At 60.2% G+C, this 27,421-nt stretch overlaps 4 protein-coding genes across 11 annotated transcripts; 3 read left to right on the top strand and 1 right to left on the bottom strand.

Annotated features, from left to right (window-relative positions):
* The first annotated feature begins 1,693 nt into the window (after positions 1-1,693).
* On the top strand, positions 1,694-3,000 carry ZNRD2 (zinc ribbon domain containing 2). Its single transcript, XM_060105110.1, has 4 exons — positions 1,694-1,760; positions 1,857-2,008; positions 2,141-2,225; positions 2,622-3,000. Exons 1-4 carry the CDS (start codon positions 1,742-1,744, stop codon positions 2,963-2,965), a joined length of 600 nt encoding a protein of 199 aa, XP_059961093.1. The 5' UTR covers positions 1,694-1,741; the 3' UTR covers positions 2,966-3,000.
* Positions 2,985-5,399, top strand: FAM89B (family with sequence similarity 89 member B). Its single transcript, XM_060105111.1, has 2 exons — positions 2,985-4,171; positions 4,569-5,399. The coding sequence occupies exons 1-2, from the start codon at positions 3,872-3,874 to the stop codon at positions 4,845-4,847; spliced, it is 579 nt and encodes a 192-aa protein (XP_059961094.1). The 5' UTR covers positions 2,985-3,871; the 3' UTR covers positions 4,848-5,399.
* Positions 5,400-7,355: 1,956 nt separating this feature from the next.
* EHBP1L1 (EH domain binding protein 1 like 1) lies at positions 7,356-23,142 on the top strand. Of its 8 annotated transcripts, none has more exons than XM_060105435.1 (20): positions 7,357-7,717; positions 10,112-10,169; positions 10,381-10,476; positions 10,836-10,889; positions 10,969-11,147; positions 11,226-11,365; positions 11,914-11,982; positions 12,070-12,232; positions 12,400-12,664; positions 14,159-14,335; positions 14,792-14,949; positions 15,047-15,095; positions 15,531-16,181; positions 20,538-20,583; positions 20,704-20,759; positions 20,856-20,979; positions 21,268-21,367; positions 22,227-22,300; positions 22,384-22,498; positions 22,619-23,142. In XM_060105435.1, the coding sequence occupies exons 1-20, from the start codon at positions 7,614-7,616 to the stop codon at positions 22,716-22,718; spliced, it is 2,778 nt and encodes a 925-aa protein (XP_059961418.1). In that variant the 5' UTR covers positions 7,357-7,613; the 3' UTR covers positions 22,719-23,142. The 8 variants fall into 8 exon arrangements, with proteins under 8 accessions (XP_059961413.1, XP_059961421.1, XP_059961418.1 ...); XM_060105434.1 differs by having other exon boundaries at positions 14,153-14,335; XM_060105433.1 differs by having other exon boundaries at positions 12,400-13,144.
* Positions 23,143-23,530: 388 nt separating this feature from the next.
* KCNK7 (potassium two pore domain channel subfamily K member 7) lies at positions 23,531-26,424 on the bottom strand. The gene is made up of 3 exons (XM_060105439.1): positions 26,085-26,424; positions 23,981-24,379; positions 23,531-23,736 (listed from the first exon to the last, which is right to left on the bottom strand). The coding sequence occupies exons 1-3, from the start codon at positions 26,422-26,424 to the stop codon at positions 23,531-23,533; spliced, it is 945 nt and encodes a 314-aa protein (XP_059961422.1).
* Positions 26,425-27,421: the final 997 nt, after the last annotated feature.

Raw genomic sequence — 27,421 nt, 5'->3', positions numbered from 1 at the left:
CATGTTTAATATGTGTGTGCATCTCTGTAAATGCTGCCTGAAAGGAGGTGGAAACTTCAGTACTCCCAGGATGAGTCTTTTTTTTTTTTTTTTTTTTTTTGGCTGCATTGGGTCTTTGTTGCTGCACGTCAGGATGAGTCATTGGTTGTTACAATGGGGTAGACCTGGACTGTGACGCGCTACCTTTCCACTCCCAAACCCCACCCAGAAGAGAGTAGCTGTCATGAGGAATAAATGAAAGGGAGTAAATGGGAGGATGAGTGTAAGGATCTTAGTTGGTGTCAGACAGGATAAGCTGCTGAGTGGATACTGGCCATTATGATGACACAGAAGTGTGCATCGAGGAATTCGGTGGGGGGTGGGGCGTGCTGGGAGCTGAAGATAGTAAGGACGTGGAGGGTCTGTGCATATAGGCTAGAGTCCAAGAGTCCCTATTGTCAGTTTGGCAGAACTGACCTGGCGTCAGGCCCTGAGTCAGGTACACTGCTGCCTAAGAGGCTGCTGGTAGATGGACAGAGTGACGTGGGGCACAGGGCTCTCTAAGGAAGCAGGAGGCAGGAAGGGTCAGAAAATGTAAGTTCCAGGGAGTCTATGTAGGAGGAAGATGGGGCCAGGAGGAGGGTACTCTATCTTCAGGTAAAACTGAAAGCATGTGCTGCCAGTCAGAGAAGGAGATTGCCCATGAGATTACGGGAGTCTAAGTCCTAGCTCCTTCTCCACTGCCCTGGTGTACTGCCTTGAGGCACTGCAAGCTGCACATCTGGGGATTGCTGCCTGCTCCACCTGGCTTCTTCCAACCTACTGAGGGAGAGGAGGTGTATGGAAAAAGAACAAAGAGGAAAAAAAAACACCCACCAAGGCCAATGGTCAGGGAGCATTTTTAGGTTGTAATTTTAACAGCAACCCACTCAAGAAGAGCATAACGGTCACAGGCATGTGTAATAAACCCCTCATCCCCACCCTCCAGCATGTATCACTCAGTTGCGGCTGGAACCGAAACTGCGCATGCCCAGCACAGCGATTTCCACCCCCACCCCGCGGTCAGCTGGCTTTTCGAGGGTTCAAACTTAAACAAAACAAAATGTCTTCTTAGGGGCTGACTTTGATTTGAATCAGTCCCAGGCCTTTGGGTGGGGAAGATAGGGGGTGGGCAGACTGGAACACCGAATGTGCAGAAGGGGAGGGGTCTTGAAATAAGCTGAAAGGCAGCGAAAACGATCGCCGCCTGGGCTGCCTTGCCAGTTGAAGTGAGAAGCACTGAAGCCCGAGGAGGCTCCACGCACGCGTAAGGGGCTGTTTGTTATTATCAAGGGTGTTGTGATGTTGCCACTGCCCCGCCTGCCCCGGGTCCTGCCAGTGCGGAAAGGGAAACTCCAGGGGAGGCGGAGACCAGCGGAGATTTCTCAAGCCAACTGGTCCCCTCCCTCCGCGGCGGGAAGGAAGAGCGACTCTGCGCAGCCACTTCCGGGCCCTGCGACTTTGAGCGGCGTTATCACGGAGACGCCCCTCCTGAGGCCCGGCCAGTCGAAAGTTTTTGTCCACAGGCTCCCACCGAGGAGCGCACCAATGGGACAGGGTCTAGTCTACGGCAGATACGCCCCACTCTGGGCATCGCGACGTCGGAGCACACAGAGCGTCATTTCCGCCCTCACTCTCGGGCCCACACGGAGGGGGCGGAGCCAAGCGGAAGGCGCGCTGCTTGTGCGTCACCTCCGGTGAGTCTAGCGGCGACGACGGCAACATGGCCCTGAACGGCTCTGGTGAGGACTTGGGCTGCGGGGGTTTGTGGCTGCGGGTTGCGGGATGCAGCCTGCTTCGGCAAGACACCCCGGCCCCTTGTGCCTCTCTTCCCCCAGAAGTCGACGACTTTTCCTGGGAGCCCCCGACCGAAGCGGAGACGAAGGTGCTGCAAGCGCGGCGGGAGCGGCAGGATCGCATCTCCCGGCTCATGGGCGACTACCTGCTGCGTGGTTACCGCATGCTGGGCGAGACGTGCGCGGACTGCGGGGTGAGGAGAGACTCGGGACGTGGGATCCAGGATGGGGCCGCGGACCAGGCCACACTGCCCTTGACCAGCGCTCCCTTCTGGACCCCATCGCCCGGCGTCTCACCCCTGCCCCGTGTGCTTTCTGGCCCCTAGACGATCCTCCTCCAAGACAAACAGCGGAAAATCTACTGCGTGGCTTGCCAGGAGCTCGACTCAGACGTGGATAAAGATAATCCGGGTGAGGGGTCTAGTGTGCTTGGTGAAGAAGTGTGGTGAAAGAGGCTCAGGAACAGTAGGTGGGAGGTGACAGTGGTATTTGTGGGTGAGGCGGGGGTGAGTTGCTTTCTCCTTTCAGCTCTAGAAAGGACCATTCATTCAGTAAGAGCACTAAGCACCAACCGTGTGCCAGAGATCATGGAGAGTCTGAGCTTATTAGGCATAGTTCTGATGAGAGAGATGAAGCAAGGGCATAAATAACTCTGATACAAAGAAGAAAATGGATAAATTACCTTATACTGGGGCAGGGAAAACATCTCAACTAGAGAAAGAGCAGAACAGTAAAGAGTAGGGAAGTGGCTCAGGGCTGAGGTGAGCCAGGTATCCTGACCATTCCACCGGATTTTTCCTCTTTTAGCTCTGAATGCCCAGGCTGCCCTCTCCCAAGCTCGGGAGCACCAGCTCGCCTCTGCTTCGGAGCCCCCTTTGGGCTCTCGGCCTGCCCCTCAGCCCCCAGTACCCCGTCCAGAGCACTGTGAGGGAGCTGCAGCAGGGCTCAAGGCAGTCCAGGGGCTGCCGCCTCCTGCTGTGCCTCCAAATGCAGATGTTGTGGCCTGCACACAAGAGGCTCTCCTGCAGAAACTGACCTGGGCCTCAGCTGAGCTGGGCTCTAGCACCTCCCTGGAGACTAGCATCCAGCTGTGTAGCCTTATCCGGGCTTGTGCTGAAGCTCTGCACAGCCTGCAGCAGCTGCAACACTAAAGAACCCCTCCTGAGAAAATCCCTGTAGAAAAACAGCTGTTCCTCTTGTGTGATTTGTTCTTTTCTTGGTTCTGAGTGTGCATGTAAGCCCCAGCTCTGCTCGTCTTTTTCCTTCTTTTGGCCTCTCATGCTATCACAGTCTGGTCTCCTTGATGCCCTGAGAGATGAGTTGGGCTTGTTTCTGCTCAGTTTCCCCACTCAAAGGATGAGGCGGGAGAGGACTATGTGATACTTTTATTCTGATAAGGAGGCCACAGCCTCCTCAAAAGCAGAAACAGGCGTGGATCTCTAAAGGAACCCTGCAACCTCCTCAGCCATCCAGTGCTCATTCCCCACCCTTGAGTGAGATTTGGGGTTCCAGTCCCCTTGGTAGCTTCCCCTCCTTCCCCCGAGCATCCCGACACCATCATCCTATCCCACCTCAGGCCCAGACCAGGTACTCAGATACTGACAGGGTGTCAGTCAATTAGGGATCAATTATGGACTTACCCTCAGTCTCCTGACCACCCCCCCCTTTTAGATCCTTGAGAGTTATAATAAGGCAGAATAAATAAAGTGTTTGTGTGTGGGGGTGGAGAACCGCGAAAGAACCGCACGCTCCGCTTTTGCCCTCTTCCCTCACCCCTTTTTCCTGCTCTCCTTCTATTGGTGGCCAATTGCCTGTTCTCTGCTCGCTGCGACCTGGGGCAACGTGGTCGCATCAGCCGTTGCCCTTTTAAGAGAGGCCCTGCCCACACGGAGGGGTGGGCAGGGGGCGGAGTCGGAGGAATCGGGTAGGAACAAAGCACTCCCTGCGGGCGGCGGCTGGGCTCGGCTGGCGGGGCCGCAGGGTGCGGGGCCTGCGGGCGGCGGCCCGGGCGGAGCGTTGGAGGGAAGGAAGCGGCATCCTCCTCTGCTGGTCCGGCCATGAATGGGCTGCCTTCGGCCGAGGCGCCAGGCGGCGCGGGCTGCGCCCTGACCGGTCTCCCGCCGTTACCGCGCGGCCTCAGCGGTCTTCTCAACGCGAGCGGGGGCTCGTGGAGGGAGCTGGAGCGCGTCTACAGCCAGCGCAGCCGCATCCACGATGAGCTGAGCCGGGCCGCCCGCGTACCGGACGGGCCCCGTAACGCCGCCGGCGCCGCCAACGCGGGAACTGCCGCGGGTCCCCCCGGCCCGCGTCGCCCTGTTAACCTCGACTCGGCGCTAGCGGCGCTGCGCAAGGAGATGGTGAGTAGCCCTGCCTCGGTCAGCTGGGCGTTGCGGGGTGATGGGGGCTGCCGCCGAGCTTGAGGGTCCTGGGGCGGGGCGGAGCACATAAGGCAACGCGCTGTCTGGGTCTAGAGGATCGGCAGAAGCCAGTTGGGTCAGAGGGGATATGGTAACAATAATTATAGTTACCGTTTATGGTAATAGTTACTATGTATTTTTAAATGCCTTACTAGTGTTATTTCATTCTATTCTGCTAGATAAATTTTGTCCCCATCTTGCAGATAGGGGTCAGTGACTTGCCTAAAGATTCAAAGCTTGTAGATGGCATCTGATGTCCACAAAAACCTGTGCTTGGGAAGATTGGCTAGGGCGGTGGCTTCGACCCCAACCCCAGCCCACTCTCAGTCTTTTGCAGGTGGGCCTGCGGCAGCTGGACATGTCCCTGCTGTGCCAGCTGTGGGGCCTGTATGAGTCGATCCAGGACTATAAGCACCTGTGCCAAGACTTGAGCCTGTGCCAGGACCTGTCATCCTCCCTGCATTCAGACAGTTCCTACCCACCTGATGCTGGCCTATCTGATGATGACGAGCCTCCTGATGCTAGCCTGCCCCCAGACCCGCCACCCCTCACTGTGCCCCAGACACACAATGCCCGAGACCAGTGGCTGCAGGATGCCTTCCACATCAGCCTCTGAAGAGCTAGGGTGGTAGGGGACAAGGACCCATGCAAAAGGCTCAGAAACTCACCCCTCAGCAAGTATTCAGACTATAGTGCCTGCTTTCCCCCATACCACCTCACCTCACAGGAGGAGGGCAAGGCCTGGGCCCCTTGGGGGCGAAACTGCCTACCCTCTCTCTCCTGTCTTGGGTTAGCTGGCACTGGGGCAGGTGCTTGGGCTACAGCCTCTGCCCATGGCACTGGACCTCCACTTCTCCCACATGTGTGTACTTCAGCTTGGCCGACCTTCAGTCTGGCGGTGGGGTCCAAAGCATCTAGCACTCCCCTTGGCATCTCTGTGACTGGGATGAGTGCCTGGCTCCTATCTCTTCACCTTTTGCTGCTATTGGCAGCTGCTGGCTCAGGGGCATCCCACCTCTGGTCCCTGGGTTCCACGGCCCTAGACAAGGGCTCTCCAGGACCCATTCCTGCACCACCCACGGCCGGGAGGGCCAAGGCTCCGCGCTGGATATTTAAGTTTAGGGGCCAGCCTCCTGGGCGCATAGATAAATAAATAACTGTCTCAGCATTGTTGTGTTCTGACTGCCTGGCTCAGGGGCGGGAAGATAAGCGGTGATTCTGGCAAGTGCTGCCCCGCGCTCCGCCAGCAGGTGGTGCCCGAGACCCCGAGTTGGAAGAGGCTCGGCGGTGCTAGGGTGCGAACCCTCGCTCCCCGGGCAGAGTCGCCGATCTGCCGATCGTTCCAAGCTGCCCCAGCTTGGCCCTGCGGTTGGTTGTGTGAGTGCGGGCGAGTCACTTCCCCTCTCTGGCCGGAGGCCTGGAGCTCAACCCCCCTCCCCACTCGCTTTGGGCTTTCCTGGCCGGCCGGGAAGGAAAGAGAAGGAGCCGCCCTTCTCGAGGAGAGAAACTTTCCACCCCGAGTGGGGGCGGGGTTGGGGCGGCACAGGAAATGGGTGGGCCCGGGCTGGCGGGCCGGGCCGAGGGGCCCTAGGCGAGAGAGGGGAGGGCGCCTCCTGGAAGGGCCTGGGACGAGTGAGTGACCTATGGGCGGGAGGAAAGAGTTGCAGAGGCAGAAGAGGGGTGAAGTCGCAGTGCTCCAGGCCTCCCCAGAGGCCAGACAAGCCCCGGAGGGGAGATGGGGGCAAGCCTCTGGGCTTGGATGCATGAGACTCCCAGCGGCGCCGACACCCGCATTCTATGCCTGGCTTTCCCTCAACAGCACCTGGGACATTCAGGGTTGTATGTAAAAGGCTTTCTCTTACAGAGGAAACGGAGAACCGCGATGCTGGGTCTAGGAGCTAAACCCGGTGTCAGGTTCCCTCTCCTCCCCCAAAGAAGCCTGAACATTTGCGAATGGTGGGTGCTAAGGCTTCCACACACACAATACCCCCACAGCTTCCTGAAACGAAGAGAAGAGGAGAGGACCTCAAAGTTGCGTACTTAGGCTTACCGGCTGCTCATCCCCATGCCTCCTGGACACTACTCAGCTGACACTCCTGGCAGATCAGACGTCCTGTTCAAACCGAGTATTTATCAAGGACTAGGCTGTCCATTCACAAACCTAGCAGAGCGTTCACACTGGCAGACGGAACAGGCTGATGTGCTGATCTATGGCAGTTCTTGTAACGCTGAGCTTGACAGGTGCAGCGGCTCATTACCAAGCAGGCAGCGGGGCGGGCTGGCGATAAGGGCTCTAATCTAGGTGTGAACAGAGCGGTTAACGCCCCGGGGCAGGCTTCCCCGGGGAGGGAGAGTAAACACACACTCTTTCCCGTCCATGATAACGGATTTCATTTAATAACACCGGCAAAATCAGCCAGGTTCTACACTAAATGCTTTCCAAGGTTTCATTCTCAATGATGTTGTAAAAGATGGAACTATAATTATCCCTATTTCACTGAGGTGAAAACTGAGGCTCAGAGCGTTAGTACTTTGCCCAAGGTCACACGCTTGTTGTCAGTCATCTGCTTGTGGGATGTTGGGACTACCTTCCCACTTGACAGCTGGAGAGTCAGGTTCTGAAACTGGCAAGTGGGTGCTGCCCACAGGTAGGACCACCCGGGTTGGCCCCTGACCCTGCTCCTTCCTGCTCTGGTTAATACGTGGGTGGCAGCAGGAGTCTGCCTCTCCCCAGTGTTGAGGCCAGTTGGCTCTGGCTCAGCGCACCGTGATCCTTCACGTTTCTTCTCCTTTCTGGGTCTCTCTTTCCCCAGCCTGTGAAATGGGGCCACCAGTACGCACCTCCCAGGGCTGCGGTCAGGAAGGGAGGCGGCCGGGGCCACGCTCGCGAGGGCGGCACCAATCGCTGGTGGCTCCCTGCCCCGGCCCGCGCGCCCCGTACCCGGCCCGCGCCTCCACACCGCCTCGGCGCACAACAAGCGGGCGCTGCGGTTCAGGCGCCCCCCTCGCCCCTCGCTCTCCCTCCCGCGCGAGGCCCCGGAAGCCAGGCCGCCCCGCCCCCGCCCCGGCCCCCGCCCCCCGCCGGAGCCCCGCCCGCCTTCCGACGGGGGTGCAGCTCCAGGAAACGGTGCGCTTGCCGCTCAGCGCTCAAGCGACACGACGCGCCCCAGACGACCCCGCCGACGCAGCCAGACCACCCAGCGGGTCCCAGTGGCGGCGGCGGCAAGAGCGGCCCCGGGTCCCGCGCCTCGGACCCCTCCCCACGGACGGGGCGGGCGGCGCCGATAGGAGCCCGGAGGCCATGGGGACCTGGGCCAGGCTAGCGATCGCGGGCCAGCGGGAGCCCCGGGTCTGAGGAACGGGCGACGGAGGCGGCAGGGCCATGACCTCGGTGTGGAAGCGCTTGCAGCGCGTGGGCAAGCGGGCCGCCAAGTTCCAGTTTGTGGCCTGTTACCACGAGCTGGTGGTGGAGTGCACCAAGAAATGGTGAGTGGGAGGGAGGCCTGGGGGACTCCCCAGACTGGCTGGGACCCCATCCGGCCTTGGGGGCCTGAGAACCCTGCCCCCAGTCCAGTGACCAAAGAGGCCGCCTACCCCAGCTTAGGCCCTGGTGACCCAGGCACAGAGAAGTGCCATTGCAGCTTGTGACATCCCCAGAGTTGAGGGTGTGGGCAGCCTTTGGGGAGTGGAGGTCAGGACTTGCAGGCCTGAGAATCTGTCTGGGCCCACACTTGCCTCAACTGCACTCAGGGCTGGGGGAAGGGAAGCCTCCTGGTTTTGGCCAGAGGGATGGTTCAAGGTGGCATCAGAAAAGGGAGCAAGTTTTGCCGGTCTTCGGGTGGAGGGGCTGGGACAGCAAACACCATGGCCCTAGTCCACCCCTTCTTCCGCTGCCTATTTGTTGAACCAGAGGAACCACCCGCCCCTTCAGCCGGAGTGGGCGCTGGGAGGCTGGATCCGTCTCCACAATATCCTTAAAAGGGGAAACTGAGCACTGGGACGGATGAGGAGGGAGGCGGGGAGCAGCTTAAAAGGGCCTGAGGACTTAGGAGGTTGTGGGTCGTGGAGGAGAGAGCCTGGGGAAGGCAAGGTAGTGGGGTTGGGGGAGAGGTAAGGGGGTGCAGGACCCCCCAGCTCAGACTGCCAAAGGACCCGGGGCATCTCATTCACATTCCCCCACCCGCAGCTGCCTGGGCCCCTGCGTCACACCCTAAATATACGTGCTTGCTAGTGTCAGCTTCCCTTGGCTGGATTAGGGCACAGCTGTGGGGGCCTCAGCCGCCAGGCGGGGCTAAATTTAGGCTCCCAAGTGAAAACACAGGAAGGGACCAGGGGGTCCAAAGGGAGGGGAGTGAGCAGGAGGCCTGGGGTCCTTTGGGCAGCTGTCATATCCCTGATGTTGACTGGGCCAGCCAGAGGGTGGTTCACACCACTCAGCAAGGCCCAGAAAGGACGGGCTGGCTGGGGTAACACAGCACAGGGCTGGGACTTGAACTCTGGCCCCAGCATCCTGGGTGAAGACAGGGGGACGCTGGGCACGGTCCGGAGAGCTGGCTGAGGGTGTGGGCAGGGTCAACGTGTCTGAGTCAGAGGCGGCGGGCAGGGCCTCCTGGGCTTTTTTGCCTGGAGCCCCAGCTAGGAAGCTGCCTCTGCCCAGGTCACAGCTCCCCAGGAGGGTGTGCCCAGCCTGAGTCAGGCTGCCTAGCCAGGCCCCGCCCTCCCTAGGCTCTCACTGTCTTCTTCCCCTTTCTGGGAAGTCCCCATGGCTGCCCTTAGCCATCGCCTGCAGTTTGGGGTCCAGGAGAGGCACTTGGCTCCAGGCTGGAGGGCTCTAGGCTCAGCTGTGTGCCCTTGCCTGGCCCCTAACCTCTCTGGGTATCAGCATCCTCAGGGGCTGACAGGAGAGCCAGTTATCCTGGCTCAGCCTCCAGAGGGGCAATGAGCTGGGTGAACCTGAGCGTCCTGGCAAGGGACAGGGTACAGGCAAGGAGGGCTCTTATGTTGCCATCTGCCTGATGATCCTCTAACCATCCCCACCCTCCTGGGCAGCAGTTGACCCCTCCAACACAAAGGGGCCCTCTCCCTTCCAGGCCCAGCCACGTGTCTGGGACTCGGCCCTGAGCAGCTGACACTCTCCTCTCACTTTGCCTCTGTCTCCCCACATCTCTGCCTCTCCTCTGAGTCTGCCCTGGCATATGCTGTTTCGGCTTAGATGCCTCCTTCTAGAAGTCTTCCCTGGTGCCCCTTGCAGGAATCGGGGGCCCTGCAAAGCAAAGGGCTGGGCATGGAAGGTCCTGGGAGGGTATCGAATGACAAGCTGACCCTATGCCTCTCTGCCTACTTCCCAACCTCTGCCCTCCCCTCCCGACCTTACACCTACCTCCGTCCTGGGACCCTGGCACTTGCCATCCTCTCTGCCTGGAGCCTGCCTTCTCCAGACCCTCCTCACATGACCCATTCCCTGCCCCAGAGGGTCTTGCCTCTCCTTTGCTTGGCCCTTCCCCCAAATTGGGCTGGGGTACTAGTATGCACTCTACAAATATTTGTGAGTGAATGGACTTCTTTTACTCTGAGTCTGTCTCTCTGTGTCTTTGAGTCTGTGTTTCTTGCAGGGTACTTGTTGTGTGTCTGTCTGTCTCTGTGTGTGCCTGTCTCTCTGTATGACTTTCTTCATACTTCCTGCTGACCCACAGGCCTTTGCCCTCTGGCCCAGGCCTCACCCTGCCTCAGCAGCCCCACCCTGCTCCCTGTGGCCCCAGATAAGGGGCTGTCTGGGCCCTGTCCTGGGGGAGGGGGATGTGGGCAGAAGGGAGACTGGAGGAGATAGAACGGCCGGGTGGGCCTGACTGAGTAGCCCCCTCTCCCCGCTCCGCCTCCCAGGCAACCGGATAAGCTGGTGGTAGTGTGGACCCGGCGGAACCGACGCATCTGCTCCAAGGTGAGGGAGGATGTCAACTGGGGGTCCAGGTTGGGGGTGGGGCCAATTGGGGTGGGGTGGGGTAAGTGGGTCAGGGCTGATGTGTGAGTGGAGTCAGGTTCAGATCAGAATCCATAGAAGGGAGAGAAAGATGGGGTCAAGGTTGAAGATAAGGGCAAGGGGTGAGGGGGAGAGTTAGGATTGCGGGGAGGACTCAGACTGCTCATTGTAGGCCCACAGCTGGCAGCCGGGCATCCAGAACCCATACCGGGGCACCGTGGTGTGGATGGTACCTGAGAATGTGGACATCTCTGTGACCTTATACAGGGTGAGTCTCTAGCCCTTCTGCACAGATGGGCATGAGCTGGTGATTGCAACCCTGGGCAGCCACGGGAGGCCCCTGGTGCATTATCCATCCAAATAGAAAAGAACAGAGGGGTGAGACCAAGAATCATGTCAGGGGGCCTATTCAGTGTGAGTGGCCCAGGAGGTCTCCTTGGAGGAGGTAGCATTTAGCCGCCACATGAAGAGAGCTGGGATCAGGAGAAGCCGGGGAGCATACATGCCAGGAGGGCTCAACATGTGTGAAGGCCCCACACAATCACCTCCTGAACCAGCACAGGCTCTTCTCCCTGCCCTGTCCCCACCGCAGCAGGCCCTGTACTCACCGGTGCCCCCTTTTCCCAGGACCCACACGTGGACCAGTATGAGGCCAAAGAGTGGACGTTTGTTATTGAGAATGTGAGTGGCTGGGACGGGCTGGAGCCTGGGATCTCGGGGACTCTGGGGCAGCACTGATGCTCCTTCTTCCTGCCCCCAGGAGTCCAAGGGGCAGCGGAAGGTGCTGGCCACGGCTGAGGTGGACCTGGCCCGCCATGCAGGGCCTGTGCCTGCCCAAGCCTCACTGCGGCTGCGGCTGAAGCCCAAGTCAGTGAAGGTGGTGCAGGCCGAGCTGAGCCTCACTCTCTCTGGGGTGCTGCTGCGGGAGGGCCGTGCCACGTGAGTGTCCAACTGCCCTCCTGGGCCCTAGTCTATAACCTCTGACCGTAGCCCTCACCCCTGATCTCTGACCCCCAGGGATGATGACATGCAGAGTCTTGCGAGCCTCATGAGCATGAAGCCTAGTGACGTGGGCAACTTGGAAGACTTTGCTGAGAGTGACGAGGAGGCTAATGGTCCAGGGGGCCCGGAGGCGCGGGCTCGTGTCCTCCAGCCAGGTGGGCTCACAGCTGTGGCTTGAGATCACCAAGACCTAGGGAGGGTGGAGGATGACCCGGACCAAAATCCACTTGCTGTGTTGGGGCAGGGCCAGCTTGTGCACGCCCAGTGGTCGGAGCGCACTATTGCCAGGTGGTCCCAACCTGCCCAGCAGCCCTGATTGTCCTGCAGAATGGGTTTCCAGTACCTCCCTGTGCCCCTGGCCCTCTCCTCACCCCTGAGTTCGTGCCTGCCCACGTACCTGCCCGGGGTCCTTTTTACGCTGGGCCAAAAGCGCAGAGAGGGGCTGCAGTCCAGGCTCGCCACCCCTCACTACCCAACCTCGTCCCCACCTTTTGCTTGTTAAGGCTTTGTTTTTCCATCTGTCCTCGTCGGTCCCATCTCTCTTTTCCTCTGCACCTGTGGGCCTGTCTCTTCTCGTAGGCCGGGGCGGTTCCCTGAGGCTGGGGCGTTTCCCAGGTAGGCCCAGCATTCTAGTTGTGGGGAGGGGGTCAGACCTGCAGGGCCCTTCCCTGGGCTGACCCTGCCCCCAACGCCCCACCCCCAGATACTTCTCGGGAGCTGAAGACACTCTGTGAGGAGGAGGAAGAGGGCCGATTTCGGCCCCAGCAGGCAGGTGAGGCCCAGGCTGGGGTTGGGACGGTGGAGACTCGACCTCCAGTCACAGGGCCCAGGCCTCAGTATCCCGCTTCCTTCCCCCCAGCTGCCAGCCCTTCTAGTGCCGAGGATACCAGCCCAGCCCCTGTGAGTGCCCCTGTGCCCCCAGCCAGGGCTTGCCGGGGCCAGGGGTCAGAACCAGCTCCTGGAGCAGGGGGCCAGGTGGGGCCCAAGGCCCCAAGGCCCCCCAGAACCCCACCAGAGACAAGGTGAGCTTTGGAGTCAGCCCCAGCCCCCCCTCCCCTGTCTACTCTTAAGAAGTTGCATACCCCTTGCCAACCTGCCTTTCCAGGGTCCCAGCAATCTGAGGGGGTTGGGCGCTGAGAGCGGGGAGCCAAACGAGCCCCTGCAACACACCCTCCTGCTCTCTCCTCAGGTCCTCAAGACAGCCAGGCCAGGACGCGGCCCCCAGCCCGGCCCCTCGGCTCCGGAAAGGCTCTGATGCCCCCTGGCCCCCAGTCCCCCAAGGGGGAGATGAGGCCCCCAACGCCTCAGGGGCTCCCCCAGCAGGCGTGAATTCTGCTGTGGAGACCCAGGCCTGGGCAAGCCCTCAGAAAGGGACAGAGGCCCAGGGAACCGGGCTGGGCCCAGGCACTGGGGACAGAGATTCCAGCAACTCTTTGGAAGGGCAGAAACCCAAGGTTGAGGAGGGGGGCATTGGGGACAGGCCAGAGGCTAGTGGGGTGGACACTGAGCATGGGTCAGGAGTCAGAGAGGTGAACAGTAAGAGGTCAGAGGTCAGAGCTGGGGAGGCTGAAGAGAGTTTAGAAGTTGGTCAGGTGGATGCTGAGCAGAGGTCAAAGGTGAGACACGTGGACACTAAGGGACCAGAGGCTACAGGGGTGACATCTGAGGCAAGATTCAAGGGAACTCCTGAGGCTCCTCCAAGGGGCTCTCAGGGCAGGACAGGGGTCAGGACCAGGGAAGAGGCTCCCACCGTCCTGAGCCCACCCCCAGCAGAGCCAGCAGGGCAATCCAGGCATCTCAGTGACCTCAAGGGGGCCAGGGCTGCTGAGGGCCAGGAGAGAGAGGGTGCAGAGGTGAGGGGTGGAGCCCCTGGTGTTGGGGGGACAGGCCTGGAGCAGGGCCCCTCTGCTGGAGCAGCAAGCGCCAGGCCCCAGGTGAGCCAGTACCAGGGGACCCCACCAGCAGCTGACCAGGGGGTGATGTCCAGGGATATGAGGGTCTGGGAAGTAGAAACTGGGGATTTGAGGGTCCTGGGAACAGAAGCTGCGGTGACAGAATCAGAGTTATTGGGGACCCAGGAGACAGAAGTGGGTGGGTCAGGGTTCCCCGAGATAGAGACTGAGACAGCAGAAGTGGAGATATTGGGGACCCAGGAGACAGAGGCAGTGAGATCAGGGGTCCTGGAGTCAGAGGCTGCTGAGATGGCAGAGTCTGAGGAACTAGGGACCCAGAAAACAGAAGTGAGGGTTTTAGGGGCCCCAGGGGCAGAGGCCGGGATGGAAGAGTGTGAGGTACTGGGGACCCAGGAAACAGAGGCTGTGGGTACAGGAGTTCTGGGGACAAAGACTAGGATGTCAGAGATTGAGATACTACGGTTCCAGGAGATATCTGGGGGTTCACGGGTACTGAAGATAGAAGCTGAGACAACAGAATCTGAAATATTGGGGGCCCAGAAGACAGAGATGGGGTGTTCAGGGGTCTCAGAGACAAAATCTAAAATAACAGGGATGCAGGAGACAGAGTTAGGGGGTTCTGAGGTCCCAGGGACAGAGACTGAGACATTGGGGACCCAGGAGACAGAGGTGGAAGATTCACAGTTCTCAGGGCCAGAGGCTAGAATGGCAAAGGCTCAGGGTCTGGGGACTCAACAGACAGAAACTACAGTTTTAGAGGCTGAGAAGGCAAAGGCTCAGACTTCTGGGGTCCAGAAGGCAGAGACTGGACTCTGGGAGACCCTCAAATATGAGGCTTTAGGGGCCCCAGTCATAAAGCATGGAATTTTAGGGTCCCAGGGAGCAGAGGCAGAAACTACAGTTTTGAGGGGCCAGGAGGTGGAGGCTGGGATTTTGGGGGTTTCAGAGGCCATGTCTGGGGTTTGGGGGGCCGAGGAAGCAGAGACGGAGGTTTCAGGGGCTTCAGAGAACCAATCTGGTATTTTTGAGGCCCAGGAAGCAGAGGCTGGGGTCTCAGGAACCGAGAAGGGAAAAGAAGCTGAGGGAAACCTCCCAGAGGCCAGCCTGATTGAGGCGCAGGTGGCCAGTGGGGCAGGGGCTGGGCTGCCCAGGCCCTCGGGGGCCTCTTCCCCAGAGGAGCCTGAAGAGGACAGGAGGCTGCCGGGCAGCCAGGTAGGGATGGGGGCCGCCGAGGGCCCAGTCTGCTGCTTCCCACTAACCTGGGCTGAGCTAATGGCGGCTCTGCATGGACCCACCTGGCCAACTGGGGTGGGGTGGGTCGGGCTCAGCTTCAAGGAGCCCCTCACCCCCTCCTCTCTCAGGGTGCCCTGGCTCCCCCGCCCTGTCTTCCCTGGGTTGCATGGAGCGGGACACCCCTAAAGCTGATTTTCTGGGCTGACCTTGAGGTGTGGCTGCTGGTGGCCTCTGATATTGCCTGGGGACCACTGACCTTTTAGGGGACCTTGGTAGATAACACTGGAGCTGGAAACCCTTTTGCCTGACCCTAAGGCCCTGGCCAGTGGTCCTTGGTGACTCCTGCAAACCCAGAGCTGGAGCTGTTTTGTGCCCAAGGGGCAGAGGGCACAAGTCCCACGTCCACATTCCCTAAGCCCATCCCTGTGTCCCCAGGCACCACCCGCCCCGGTCAGCTTCAGTCAGTCCCTGCTGGAGTGGTGCCAGGAAGTCACCACCGGCTACCGTGGCGTCTGCATCACCAACTTCACGACATCCTGGCGCAATGGCTTGGCCTTCTGTGCCATCCTGCACCGATTCTACCCGGACAAGATGTGAGCTGCCAGAGGGAGTGGAAATGAATGGGGGAGGCTGCCAGGCAGGAGGGGAGGGTGGTGTGAATCCAGCCTCTGATCAGCGCTCTCTCTGCAGCGACTTTGCCTCCCTGGACCCACTCAGCATCAAACAGAACAACAAGCAGGTGAGACTGGGGTGGGAGTGGTGCCTGGAGGGAAGGAGCATCCAGAGCCAGGCCTAAGCTAAGATTTGGGTTCCTTGTCCGTCTGTGTGTAGGAGAGGAATCTGTGGGCTTCATGGCCCCCGCTGTGGCTTTTGGAAGTTCTGCCACTTAGTTCCCTTTTGGTCTTGAAATTTTTCGTTTTCCTGAGATTAGCTTTGTTTTTTTTAAGCATATTTCCACCAGATGGTTTTTCCCAAAACCACCCTGTTTGGTGTGCAGTTGCTGGGTAACACAGGGGAGGGCCATGTTGCGAGATTTCCCCCAATAGGAAGGTGAAGGCGTTGTTGGCAAACCCAGGCGTGCCAGTCGCAGGGACCTCCTCATCGTTCCGGGGCGGGACGGCAGCGTCGCTGGCTGACCCGTCGCCGCTGACCCGAACGAACGCACCGTCCCTAGGCCTTTGATGGCTTCGCGGCCCTGGGCGTGTCGAGGCTTCTGGAGCCGGCGGACATGGTGCTGCTGTCGGTGCCCGACAAGCTCATCGTCATGACGTACCTGTGCCAGATCCGCGCCTTCTGCACGGGGCAGGAGCTGCAGCTGGTGCAGCTGGAGGGCGACGGCGGCGCCGGCACGTACCGCGTGGCCAGCGCCCAGTCGAGCCCGCCCGACGAACTGGACGCCGGCGGCCTGGCGCAGCGGCTGCGCGAGCACTGGGCCGAGGCGCCCCAGGAGCCCCAGGAGGCCGCGACCCGCGCGGACGGGATGGCCCCCGAGGCGGCCTCCAAGGACCGCGGGGCCGAGGCCGCCCAGGAGGCGCGCTCCGCGGAGGCCCCAGCCGACGGCCCTGGAGCCCGGGCGTCCGTGCCCCCGACAGAGGGGCTGGTGAACGGGATGGAGGCGCCGGGCGCCGCGGGCGGCGTGAGGCTGCGGCGGCCGTCGGTCAATGCGGAGGCCGGGCCCGTGCCCCCGCCCCGCGCGCACGGCTCCTTCTCCCACGTGCGCGACGCTGACCTGCTGAAGAAGAGGCGCTCACGGCTGCGGAACAGCAGCTCCTTCTCCGGGGACGACCCGGACGCGGGAGCCGGGGGAGCTGCTGGAGCGGCGGCGGTGAGTGCCCTCCAGCGGCGCGGGGGTCGGGGGAGCAGGGCAGGGGCGGGTCTGGAGGAACCCCAAAGGCAGGGCTGACGCCCCAAAGGCAGGGCTGACGCGGGGCGTGGGGCGGTGGGTCCAGGGCAGCCGGCCTCTGCAAGATGCGGGGAGGCGTCTGATTTGAGGCACCGGTGCTGCGGAAGTCCCTCTCGAGGAGGAGGTAGCCCCGCCAACTCCTCTCAGCGGGGGCGCCAGTGCCCAGGCCGGCGGCCCGGCGCCAATTTTTTTTTTTTTAATGAATTTATCTATTTATTTATTTTTGGCTGCGTTGGGTCTTTGTTGCTGCGCGTGGGAGCAGGGCGTGGGCTTCTCACTGCGGTGGCTTCTCTTGCTGCGGAGCACGGGCTTCAGTAGTTGTGGCTTGTGGGCTTAGTTGCTACGTGGCATGTGGGATCTTCCCGGAGCTGGGCTCGAACCTGTGTGCCCTACGTTGGCAGGCGGATTCTTAACCACTGTGCCACCAGGGAAGTCCTGCCGCTGGCTTTTGCTGTCAGCCTTGGGATGCAGGCTAGTGCTCGGCAACCAGTTAGTGGAATCAAGCTGCAGCAGGAAGTTCCCAGAAGGTTCCGTGTAATCAGCGCTCTTTATGGACTGTAAAGTGGGTTGGGGCGTTTCTTTCCCTGCTGGTGGCGCGGGGTCTACCGGCAGCCACCACTTTCCTGTAAGCTGGGAACAGGGTTTCTATACTCAAGGGAGCTCTCCAGGGCCTTCCAACCCCAAGATACTCTGACTTGGATCCTTAACTCCAGACACTGGAAACCAGTTTCCTCTCTTCTCTGATAATGGAAAGTTGGAGATGGGAGACTCTGCTGGGTGCCCATGTTCCCCCATCCCTTGCAGGTCTCAGGTCAGCCTCCCAGGGTGTCTCATGGTCAATACACTGAAGAGGAGATGGTTCCAGAGAGGGCAGGGATTTGCTCAAGGACTCACAGCCACTGAAGTCCCGGCCATGGGCTTTCCAGCAGCACCGTCCTGGACAGCAGGGGCAGCTCTGTCAGGCTGCTTCAAGCCTTCAGCTGCCCAGGGATGACCCCTAAGTTCTAAGGAAAAGAAGGAATAAAGTGGGAGAGGCTTTTTGGAAGAAGCAGCCACTTGAGCCAGGCTGATAAGATGGGCAGCTTTTCCCAGGTGAAGAATCGGAGGGCTGGTTCTCAAGAGGTGGGACCTCACAAGTAAAAATGTGGCAGCAGGAAAGCTCAGGTCTCACTTAGGGAGCTGCCAGTCACCTCCCTTAAGGTCCGCAGGCGGTGATGAGGCTGTCCTGGAGAGCAGGACCCCTGAGTGCAGGGTCAGAGGTGCAGCATTGAGCCTATGAATGAGAAACAGGAAGGGCATCAGAGGCACCCATAGGAGCTGTGCTATCCTGGCCTGTGTTGGCCTCTGGCCAAAGCCACCTTAATGTGTCTCAATGGCTTTTTATATCTTAAAACAGCAGGCTCCATCTTTCTGGGCCCAAGTCCCAGCGTCTGGTCCTCCCAAACCAGGCCCCCCACCAACCCTTGTCCCACAGGAGATATATGACCCATGGGGCTGGAGGGGATGCTTCCTCATTGGCCACTCCCATCCCCCATTCCCCATGCGTACAGTAGGAGGAGGTAGGGCCTGCCCCTGGCTTTGCGAGCTCCCAGAGACCTGGATGGGATGAGGTCAGTCACCTTGAAGCTGGGGCAGGGCTGAAGCAATGCCATGAGGAGGGCAGGGTGCCTCTGGTGTGGCCCAGCAAGGCTTCCTGGAGGAGGGGCCACACATGAGGGTGTAGAAAGGGGAATTTGGGTCAGACGTGAGGAAGCGTTGGAATTCCCATCAAGGCTGCCATGAGTAAGCTTAGTTGCTGCTGAGGTTGGGGTTTCTCCACTCTCCTGCATCCGCCTGCCCTATTGGTTGAGCACTTGCTTTATGCCTGGTCTGCCCCCTCCACCCCTCAGCAACTGCTCCTTCTAGGAAGGAACAGTTACCCCCTTTTGCAAGTGGGAATGTTGAGGCTCAGGGATATGAAAAGGTAAAGGGAGTTAATACTGGTATGAACCCCGGTTCTGACACTGAACTCTAAAATGGCGCCCTCTACTGGGCCCAGCACTATGAACTGGCTGTGTGACCTTGGATGAGCCACTTAATCTCTCTGTGCTCTTTTCCTGAGGATGAGAAGTAAAGACATGAAAGTTTTTTGCAAAGTGGCATTGAGGTACTCCTGCAGGGTGTTGTCAAAAGAGGGGAACTGTGAGGGACTTCCCTGGCGGTCCAGTGGTTAAGAATCTGCACTTCCACTGCAGGGGGCCCGGGTTCGATCCCTGATCAGGGAACTAAGATCCCACATACCGCACGGTGCAGCCAAAACAAACAAACAAACAAGCAAGCAAACAACAAAAAAGAGGGGTACCCCAACCTGATTGTACTCTATTAAAAAATTTTTTTTAAAAAGGGGGGACTGTGTTTTTCCCCAGATGTCTTTCTGGAGCCCTGCAACCCCAAGGGGCTTGTATGTCCTTTACATACAAGGACACAGGCCCAGTGGGTGTGACTGGGCCAGAGGCAAACAGCAAATTGGTGGCCAAGCTTGGGAACAAACTTTTGGATTAGACAGCCCTAGGCCTGGGCCGGGCCCTGTTTGAGTGTCATTTCTGATCCTCTGTTTCCTCATCTGTAAAGTAGGGATGGTAACCTTCCCCGCCTCACAGTGTTCTTGGGAAAACTAAATGAGTCGATGCACGTACAGCACCCAACACACAAATAGATGCTTAATGCATATCAGCCATTACAGTTAACCGGTGCGCCCTGAGTGCATTCTCTGGACCCCAACCTGTCTGCAGGGGCTGCTGCTGCTTAGGGAGACAGGGGTAACCAACAGCTGTGACGGGAGAGGCCCTGGGGGCTAGGGTGGGAGTCGGGGAGGCTGCAGGAGGCCTGAAAGTTAGGGAGGGAGGAAGAAAGCCCTGTGAAGGGGCCCCTGGAGGGGGTGGGGCTGAGCTGGGTCAGGAAGGTCGAGTTGGCGTCCAGCTGCCCAAGACAGAGGCCGCTCCAGGCTGAGGAAACAATTTGGGGAAGCGAAAGTCCACCACTGGGGCCGGAGGGTGGCATCCGGGTGGGACTCGGGCAGTAGGAGTTGAGGCTGGAGCTGCCACCAGGCCGTGGCAACGAGGCTGGGGGCTGAGAGGGGGTGGGAAGAGTGACACCACTGGGGGTGAAGGTTTAGGGAGACCCTTCAGTTGTGGCTTGAGGGTGAAGTCAGCAGGCAGGGCATGTGGGGAGGCTGCTGAAGAGGCCGCCACCTACCCAGGCCAGAGAGGAGGGCCCCTGAGCAGGGGACGTCCAGGGCTGCCTCTCAGAGTTGCAGGGTGGGGGTGGCTCAACACTTTCTCCCCACCTGGTGACCTGGAAAGGTGGCCAGAGCAGGAGCCATCAAGGGGGCCTGGCTATCAGCTGAGCCGAAGCTTGGGGGCCCCCAGGGCTGACGGTGCCAGCAAGTTGCCAGGGGCGGGGCACGTGAGGGGCCAGCGCTGCCCTTCCGGGCTGAACTTGGTAGGTGCAGCTGCCTGTTCTGTTCCAAGTGTTATTGGGCGAGCACAGCATTCTCTAGGTGTGGGGACTGAGAAGGGGGGAGGGTGCCCCGTTCGGCCAAGAGGTGGAGGTACTGGTGGCCACATCAGCTCAGCTCAGTGTCACTGTGTGGGGCCCTGGCCATGATGGAGATGCTAGCACTAGGTGACACAGTCTGAGGTGGCCTGAGGGAGCTTCCTGCGGGAGGGGGCAGAAGGGGGAAGGAGAGGCCCCAGCTGGGCCCCTCACAGCCTTTCACCCCCGACTCACAAAAGCCCTGTGAGGGGGCTTCCCTGGTGGCGCAGTGGTTGAGAGTCCGCCTGCCGATGCAGGGGACGTGGGTTCGTGCCCCGGTCCGGGAAGATCCCACATGCCGCGGAGCGGCTGGGCCCGTGAGCCGTGGCCGCTGGGCCTGCGCGTCCGAAGCCTGTGCTCCGCAATGGGAGAGGCCACAACAGTGAGAGGCCCGCGTACCACAAACAAAACAAAACAAAACAAAACAAAAAAACGCCCTGTGAGGCCCCAGGAACGAGGACTGCGAGGCTCAGCCAGTGGGAGGGGACTGGCCCAGGACCACAGGGCCAGGGGTGGTGAAGGCCTTTGCTCTAGGAGGCGCTTCCCCAGAAGGGATGGGGGTGGAGTTCTGTGCATGCAGGACCTCGAAGCTGCAGGGCCTGGAACTGAGGTCCCCCCCTCCCCTGTGTGAGTGGGGCTCCGGCTGGCCCCAGGCCGGGCTGTTGGGGAGCCCGTCCAAGCCCTTACTGGCCTCCTCCTCCACAGGAAGTCGTGAGCCCTGACCCCAGCCCTGCCCCACAGCAGGCCCCTGGTGAGTAGTTTTGAAGGGGTGGCGACTCAGCTGAACTCAGGCTGCTCACAGACCCTGAGCTGGGGACCTTCTGGGGACAGGTGTCAGTTGGGGGTGCCTTAGCCTGATATCTGTCCACAGGTGGGACTCCCCCATCAGAGGAGCTACCCCCAAGCCCAGCGGAGGAGGCCGGGCTGGTAAGGAGGGCTGACGTGGGAGGAGTGATGGGTGGGCTTCCTAGGCAGGGCCTGGGCTCAGCCCACCCTGTCCCTTGCCCCCGCTTTCCACCCCAGCAACGGTTCCAGGACACAAGTCAGTATGTGTGCGCAGAACTACAGGCCCTGGAGCAGGAACAGAGGCAGATAGATGGGCGGGCGGCCGAGGTGGAGACGCAGCTGAGGAGCCTCATGGAGTCAGGTGGGACGGGCATCTGGAGTCCACACCCCAGCACGTGCCACCACGGCTACCCCACCCTGCAGCTCTTTCTGACCCTGGGAGGAGTGGGAGGAGACAAAGCTGGGGTCATCGTCCCCATTTACAGCCGGGCACCCTGAGGCCCCCGGCCGGGAAGCAGCTTGCTGGAGGCGCACAGCTCAGGTTTCTGAGATGCCACAAGGGAGCAGACACCATCCCCCCGCCCCCAGCCTCCCTGCTGCTGACACAGGGGTCAGTGGCAGGCCTGGTGACTGCCCTGGCCCGATTCAGGTGCCAACAGGCTGCAGGAGGAGGTACTGATCCAGGAGTGGTTCACACTGGTCAACAAGAAGAACGCTCTCATCCGGAGGCAGGACCAGCTGCAGCTGCTGTGAGTGCGGGTCCTTCCCTGTCCAGGCCCCACCCCTGCCCACCCAGGGCTGGCAGAGCAGATGGGATCTTAACTACTTTAATTAGAACTGTTCACTGCTTTCTTCTTCCTCTGAATTTTTTTTTAAGAAATTGCTCAACCATCTTAATTTTTCCCCTAATTTCCTATATAAAGTGTATACTTCTTAAATTGGTACTATTTTTATGAATGAGAAAATCGAGGCCCAAAGAAAAATGGGGCAGGTCAGTGCTGAGTGCCCCAGTCTGACGCTGTTCCTTTACAGGAAGGAACACTGAGCCTTAGAGACAGCTGAGCTGGGTTCCTGAGTGGGCTCAGAAGCAATTCTCGGGCTTCATGGCCTTTATAGTCCTGCATGGTGGAGGTGGTTTTGCCTCCCTTTTACATCTTGGGTCATTTTTCAGAATAATTTTAGTTTAATACTTGCTGTTTATGAATAATATCCATCTAAATAATCCTTCTGGGTCGTTTCTTATTTGTTAAAAAGGGGGTGGGATGAGGGGAGGAGACAATATAAACACCCAGCAGCTGGGGAACAGTTGAAACAAAAGAGGGACTTCCCTAGCAGTCCAGTGGTTAGGACTCCGTGCTTCCACTGCAGCGGGCCGGGCTGGGGTTTGATCCCTGTTGAGGGAACTAAGATCCCGCATGCCGCCCAAAAAACAAAAACAGAAGAGATGATTCCAAGCCGGGACTAGGGTATAGCTCTGACCTCGGTCCAGCCATCTATGGGAACTGGTGATGAGGGGGCGGGGGCGGGGGTGGTGGTGCCAGGGAGCGGTCCGAACCCTGGGCGCTCCCTGCCATTCCTCTCTCCCTGACCTGGCACCCCACACCCCAGCATCGAAGAGCAGGACTTGGAGCGGAGGTTCGAGCTGCTGAGCCGGGAGCTACGGGCCATGTTGGCCATTGAAGGTGGGAGATGGGGCCCCGGAGGCCGGGGACCAGGACCGGGCAGGGGCTGGCGCCTCCTGACCCTCAGCCTCCTCTGCCCTCAGACTGGCTGAAAACGGCCGCGCAGCAGCACCGGGAGCAGCTCCTGTTGGAGGAGCTGGTGTCGCTGGTGAACCAGCGTGACGAGCTGGTCCGGAACCTGGACCAGAAGGAACGGACGTGAGTGGGGCCGGGATGCGCTGGGGCCGGGGCTCTCGGAGGCGTGCTCGGTCTGGACCCCGGGGGCGGCCTGCCTGTGGCGCCCGACTCTGGGGCTGACTTGAACCCGTTCCCTCCCAGCGCCCTGGAGGAGGACGAGCGCCTGGAGCGCGGCCTGGAGCAGCGGCGCCGCAAGCTGAGCCGGCAGCTGAGCCGGCGCGGACACTGTGTGCTGAGCTGAGGCCGCGAGGGCCCAGACGTCTTCGCCCCTCCCGGTCCGTCCAGACCGCAGCTTTTCTCCCCGTCGCGCCCGGTCGCCGCTTCGGGCCTGCGCTCCGGAGGACCGGACCCTCCCCGATGCCGCTCGTGGCCAGTAGGGGCCGTCGTCACCCTTTACCAGGAGGGGACGCGCGGCCCTTCAGGCCCCGACGGACAGGGGCGGCTGGGCGGCCGCGCCGCCCGGTCGTATTTATTAGTCCGTGTGAGTGTGTGTGCGTGTGTTCGTGGTGGGCTGGGGGGTCCCAGGCGCGCCCCCCCAGAACCCCTCCCCGAGGGCAGGACCCGACCGGCCAGCACCGCGGGAGAGGGACGGCTCGTGAACTGCCGCGTCCCCGCCCTCCCCCTTCTTCCTGTTCCTCGGGAGCAATAAAGTTAGAAAAGGCCAAGCCAGTGCTCCGGGGCTTTCTCAGGACGGCTGGGGCTTTCAATAGACGGAAGGGGGTGGGGTCTCGGCGGATAAGGTTGTCTGCGATCCTTACTGGGGCTGCGTGGAGCTGAGGTTCTCAGATGCCGGCGGAGGCCAGACCAGAGGCTTGACCTCTGCCTTCGAAGGACCATGGCGTTGTTGATCGGCTGTAGGGAAGTCCCATTTCGAAAGGAGACGAAAACAGTCGGCGGTGTTGCCCGTTTTATTTTTTATTAACACATTATTCCCTGAGGTCCTCACATCCATCCCTTCCCCTCCCACCCCCAGAGGCTTCCCCAGCCACTCCCGATGGCTTCCTCCTCAGGCTTCTCCACCTGAAAGGAGCTCAACTTCATCACTGACACCTGTCAGCAAGCTGGGGCCCGTTCTGGGGCTGCTGCTGAGGGTGGCAGAGTGCTCAGAGCCAGTTCATCCTGGCCTAGGATGCCATCTTCGTCCTCAGCGTTCAGAGGGCCCCTGGACCTGAAGAACTTCACCATGGCACGGACCTGGGGCAGCTCCAAGAACGTCTCCACGGTCAGCAGCATGGCCAAGAGCCCCAGGAGCAAGTAACCTGGGGAGGAGAGGTTACTAGGGCAGCTCTCAGGGTGCTGATGATGCTCCCCACTCACCTCCCAGCGAGTGACCAGCGCTCACAATTCTCTTAGCACCTCGGACTAAACCTCTCACACCCTGCCCTGGGGCAGGGTCCTTCCAACCTGTGAGGCGCAGCCTCCCCCAGTGGCTTATGGGAGTTGTAGTCCAGGCTCCTCTTCCCTCCTCTCCTCCCTGTCACGCTCCTTGGCAGCTGGACTCACCCAGAAGTGCGAACTGGCCAAGGTAGTAAAGCACTGGATGCAGGCCATGGTCACGGCCAGGCAGCAGGTCCCCCAGGCCGATGGTGCTGAGTGAACTGAAGCAGAAGTAGATGGCCTCCAGCAGGCTGCAGTCGCCCCTCAGACCCCACAGCACCAGTGCTGGCATCAGCACGAAGATACCAGCCACTAGCAGGCCCAGTCCAGATGCCTGCAGTAGCGCAGCTGTGGCCGGCGTCAGCTGCCAGTGGATGGCTACCCAGGCACCCGGGTGGCTGAGCAGAGGCAGCAGGCAGTGGCGCAGCGCGGCCACAAGTGTTAAGGAGGCTGGCAGCCCCAGGGCCGTGTAGACCACACAGAAGGCCTTTCCACCTGCCGATAGTGGGGCCATGTGGCCATAACCTGGAGAGGAGAGAGACATGGGTAATGAGCACTTGAGTGGGATGCCTGCCGGGTACCCACTTCCTCTAGCCTCCCTCCGGTAGAAGGCTGCCCTCTGGTGGCCGAGATTGCCGGAACTGTTCAGGCCGGGGCTCTGTGTGGCTCTGTTCCTCTTTCACTTGGGGTCTTACTCAAGTCCCTTAACCTCTCCGGGCCACTCTTTTATTTTCTAGAACAAGAAAGGATTAAAAGAGACAGTCCCCTCAGGCCTCTTGTAGCTGGGACAGTTCTGAGAGCTGCTGTCCTACCCCAAGGCAGCCTGGCTTCCTGAGAGATTCCTCAGCTCTGCCCTTGACTCCCACTTCCAAACCCATCAGATGAAATGTTATCCCTTCTTTCATTCCCCAAAGGTATATCAAGTTATCCTGGGTGCCAGGCCTTGTGCTGGAATCAGAGTCTTCCCAGGCTCCAGTGGGGAAGGCAGGCAGGAAAACCAGTCAGGACACCTGACACGAAGGGCTGCAAAAGAGGCAGCGCACATGAGAGAAGGCACTCAAGGCTGGAAAAGCGTGTGCAAAGGCAGGGAGAGGTGAAAGAGCGGGGCATGCTGGGGGAACAGGGTCGGCTGGTCCAGGGTTGTAAACACAAATACCTAGAGGAGTCAGAAGTAAGACAAAAGGGAGTGGTGGGGACTGGGGTGGGCTGGAGAGCATGTGTTCTCCCCCCAGGGCAGGCCTTGTTCTACTCCAACAAGTATTCTGGCTCAGTGCAAATAGGTTTCCCAGTTTTTCCAAAAGAAGATGGGAAATGGGGCTTCCCTGGTGGCTCAGTGGTTAAGAGTCCTCCTGCCAATGCAGGGGACACAGGTTTGAGCTCTGGTCTGGGAAGATCCCACATGCTGCGGAGCAACTAAGCCCGTGCACCACAACTACTGAGCCTGTGCTCTAGAGCCCGTGAGCCACAGCTACTGAGCCCACATGCCACAACTACTGAAGCCCACCCGGCTAGAGCCCGTGCTCTGCAGCAAGAGAAGCCACTGCAGTGAGAAGCCTGCGCACCACAATGAAGAGTAGCCCCCGCTTGCCGCAATTAGAGAAAGCCTGTGCACAGCAACAAAGATCCAACGCAGCCAAAAATAAATAAATACATAAATAAAAATTTTGAAAAAGAAGATGGAAAATGGCCTTTAAAAAATATTCAGACACTTTGCAAGACAAACCCCCCCAGGGCTGTGGGTCCCATTGCTTTATTTCTCTGGGCCTTCACACATGCTGTTCCCTCTGCCAGGAATTCCTTTGTGTCTATCTCTGTGCCTTCTTGCCTTGGCTACCATCTTATGGGGACTTCCTCCCCCAGGAGCCTTCCTTCACACTCCTTCTGGATGGTGGTCCTGTACTCCCTGGGTTCACTCCATTTCCCTCCATCCAAGAGTCCATCCCATAATTCATGTTCCCAGTCTCGCCTCAGGCCTGCGGGGTCTGGGCACCTCTCCTGGGTCTCAAAGGGTGCCTGGGGGTGGGACTGAGGAGCCCACACCCCTCCTGGCAGTTGAAGTTGAGGCACTAGTTGGGGTGTGTTGGTGTGGGGAGCCCCAGCTGTGATGACAGGCCTAACAAGGCCTGGGCTCTGTCTAGCACTTTGGGGCTGGGGGAAGGGCTGCACCCCCAGGGACCCCAGGTAGCAATGGCCTCGAGCCCCTTCCTGCCCGGCCTCCTGGCGGCCTTACCCGTGGTGGTGAGGAGGTTGGCAGTGAAGAGTAGGGCCGAGGGCAGATCCCAGTTCCTGGCCTGGGAGCCATTGCCCAGGCTGGAAACCCCGTGGGCCTGGGCTGCCAGGGCGGTGCCCAGCAGCTCTTCCAGTGCCCTGTGTGGCAGGCAGGCCCGGTACTTCGCCTGGAAAGTGGCCAGCTCGGCCCTGAGGTTGGCCTGGAGCCAGAGTGCTGGAGGTCCCTCCAGGGCCTGGAGCACTGCAGCCCCAAGCCCCAGGGCTAGCAGGTGGGCCACAACCAGTAGCCCGTATCGGGCCCAGGGCCTCAGAGCCCCCATGGTGTGCCGGCCGGAGTCCATCAGAGGTGCCCTGGGAGCCGACTGCTCCACCACAGGCACCTGGGAGGGGCCGGGCAGGGTGGGGCTGGGAGGAGGTGCAGCGTGGGTGGCTGGCGAGGGAGGGAAGCCTGGGACAGCAGCTGGGATGAGTGGGGCTGGGAGGGTGAGGCGAGGAGGTGAGCTGGATAACTCCTCCCCGTTTCTGGGGCAAGAAGTTTTTTGCCCAGTTCGCCAAAGCTGGGTGGCCGGGTGGTGGGCAGTCCGGGGCGGGATGGAGGAAGGCGAGACCCTGAAAGGTAACTTGACTGGCTCCCAGTCACACTGTGGTGGTTTATTCAAGGATGAGCTCACTCAGTCACAGACTCCATTCACCCGCTCAGCAGGTGCCCGGACCCAGATGATGTTAGGGGAGAGGACAGACCAGGTCCCTGCCCTCCTGGTGTTCTCACAAGAAACCTGTTAGCAAGGACGCAGGACAAGTTCACATCATCGTAAGCTCCCTGAAGGGAAGGCCCTGGGTAATGGGGGAGAGTTCTGGGGGAGGGGAACATCACCTGGAAAGCTCCTCTGAGGAGCGACATTTCAGCTGGGGAAGAGAAGAGGCCAGGCCAGGTGGGAAAGAGCTAGGGTGATGAGAAAAACAGAGGCCTGCTGGGGTGGGGCGGAGTTGGGTGTCAGGACACAGGGCCTTGAGGACGTGTGGCTCAGGGGACCTATGGAGGGGGCTAGTGCAGGCATCCCGGATGGAAAGGTGGCGGCCTGGGCTGTGGAGTGGGGAGAGGGCTGGTGGGACCTGGGATGGGGCAGGTGGGGCAGGGTGGTGAGGTGCAGACAGGAGCGGAGGATGCCCAGAGCGCCCTGGACAGATGAGGCTCCCTCCACTCTGAGCGCTTCCTGAGAACTCTTCACACCCAGCCCTCCTGAGTCCCCACCCTGGTGAACACTGGAGTCACAGTAGGTCTGGCTGCCATGGAGTGCGCAGGGGACGGGGAGAGGGAGTCTGGACCCCGACACCCAT

The sequence above is a fragment of the Mesoplodon densirostris genome, chromosome 7, assembly GCF_025265405.1.
Source record: "Mesoplodon densirostris isolate mMesDen1 chromosome 7, mMesDen1 primary haplotype, whole genome shotgun sequence".
In the NCBI taxonomy this organism is placed as follows: Eukaryota; Metazoa; Chordata; class Mammalia; order Artiodactyla; family Ziphiidae; genus Mesoplodon; species Mesoplodon densirostris.
Note: the sequence above shows the minus strand (reverse complement) of the source record. Positions and strands in the feature narration are given on the sequence as shown.

Coding starts and splice junctions, on each gene's coding strand:
- ZNRD2 (XM_060105110.1), top strand. Junction 2,009..2,140: donor AGACGTGCGCGGACTGCGGG/GTGAGGAGAGAC, acceptor TCTGGCCCCTAG/ACGATCCTCCTCCAAGACAA. Junction 2,226..2,621: donor CGTGGATAAAGATAATCCGG/GTGAGGGGTCTA, acceptor TTCCTCTTTTAG/CTCTGAATGCCCAGGCTGCC.
- EHBP1L1 (XM_060105430.1), top strand. CDS start 7,614: ATGACCTCGGTGTGGAAGCGCTTGCAGCGCGTGGGCAAGCGGGCCGCC. Junction 10,890..10,968: donor GGACGTTTGTTATTGAGAAT/GTGAGTGGCTGG, acceptor TCCTGCCCCCAG/GAGTCCAAGGGGCAGCGGAA. Junction 16,182..20,537: donor GAGCTGCTGGAGCGGCGGCG/GTGAGTGCCCTC, acceptor CCTCCTCCACAG/GAAGTCGTGAGCCCTGACCC.
- FAM89B (XM_060105111.1), top strand. CDS start 3,872: ATGAATGGGCTGCCTTCGGCCGAGGCGCCAGGCGGCGCGGGCTGCGCC. Junction 4,172..4,568: donor CGGCGCTGCGCAAGGAGATG/GTGAGTAGCCCT, acceptor AGTCTTTTGCAG/GTGGGCCTGCGGCAGCTGGA.
- KCNK7 (XM_060105439.1), bottom strand. CDS start 26,424: ATGGACTCCGGCCGGCACACCATGGGGGCTCTGAGGCCCTGGGCCCGA. Junction 24,380..26,084: donor CAACCTCCTCACCACCACGG/GTAAGGCCGCCA, acceptor TCTCCTCTCCAG/GTTATGGCCACATGGCCCCA. Junction 23,737..23,980: donor TGGCCAGTTCGCACTTCTGG/GTGAGTCCAGCT, acceptor TCTCCTCCCCAG/GTTACTTGCTCCTGGGGCTC.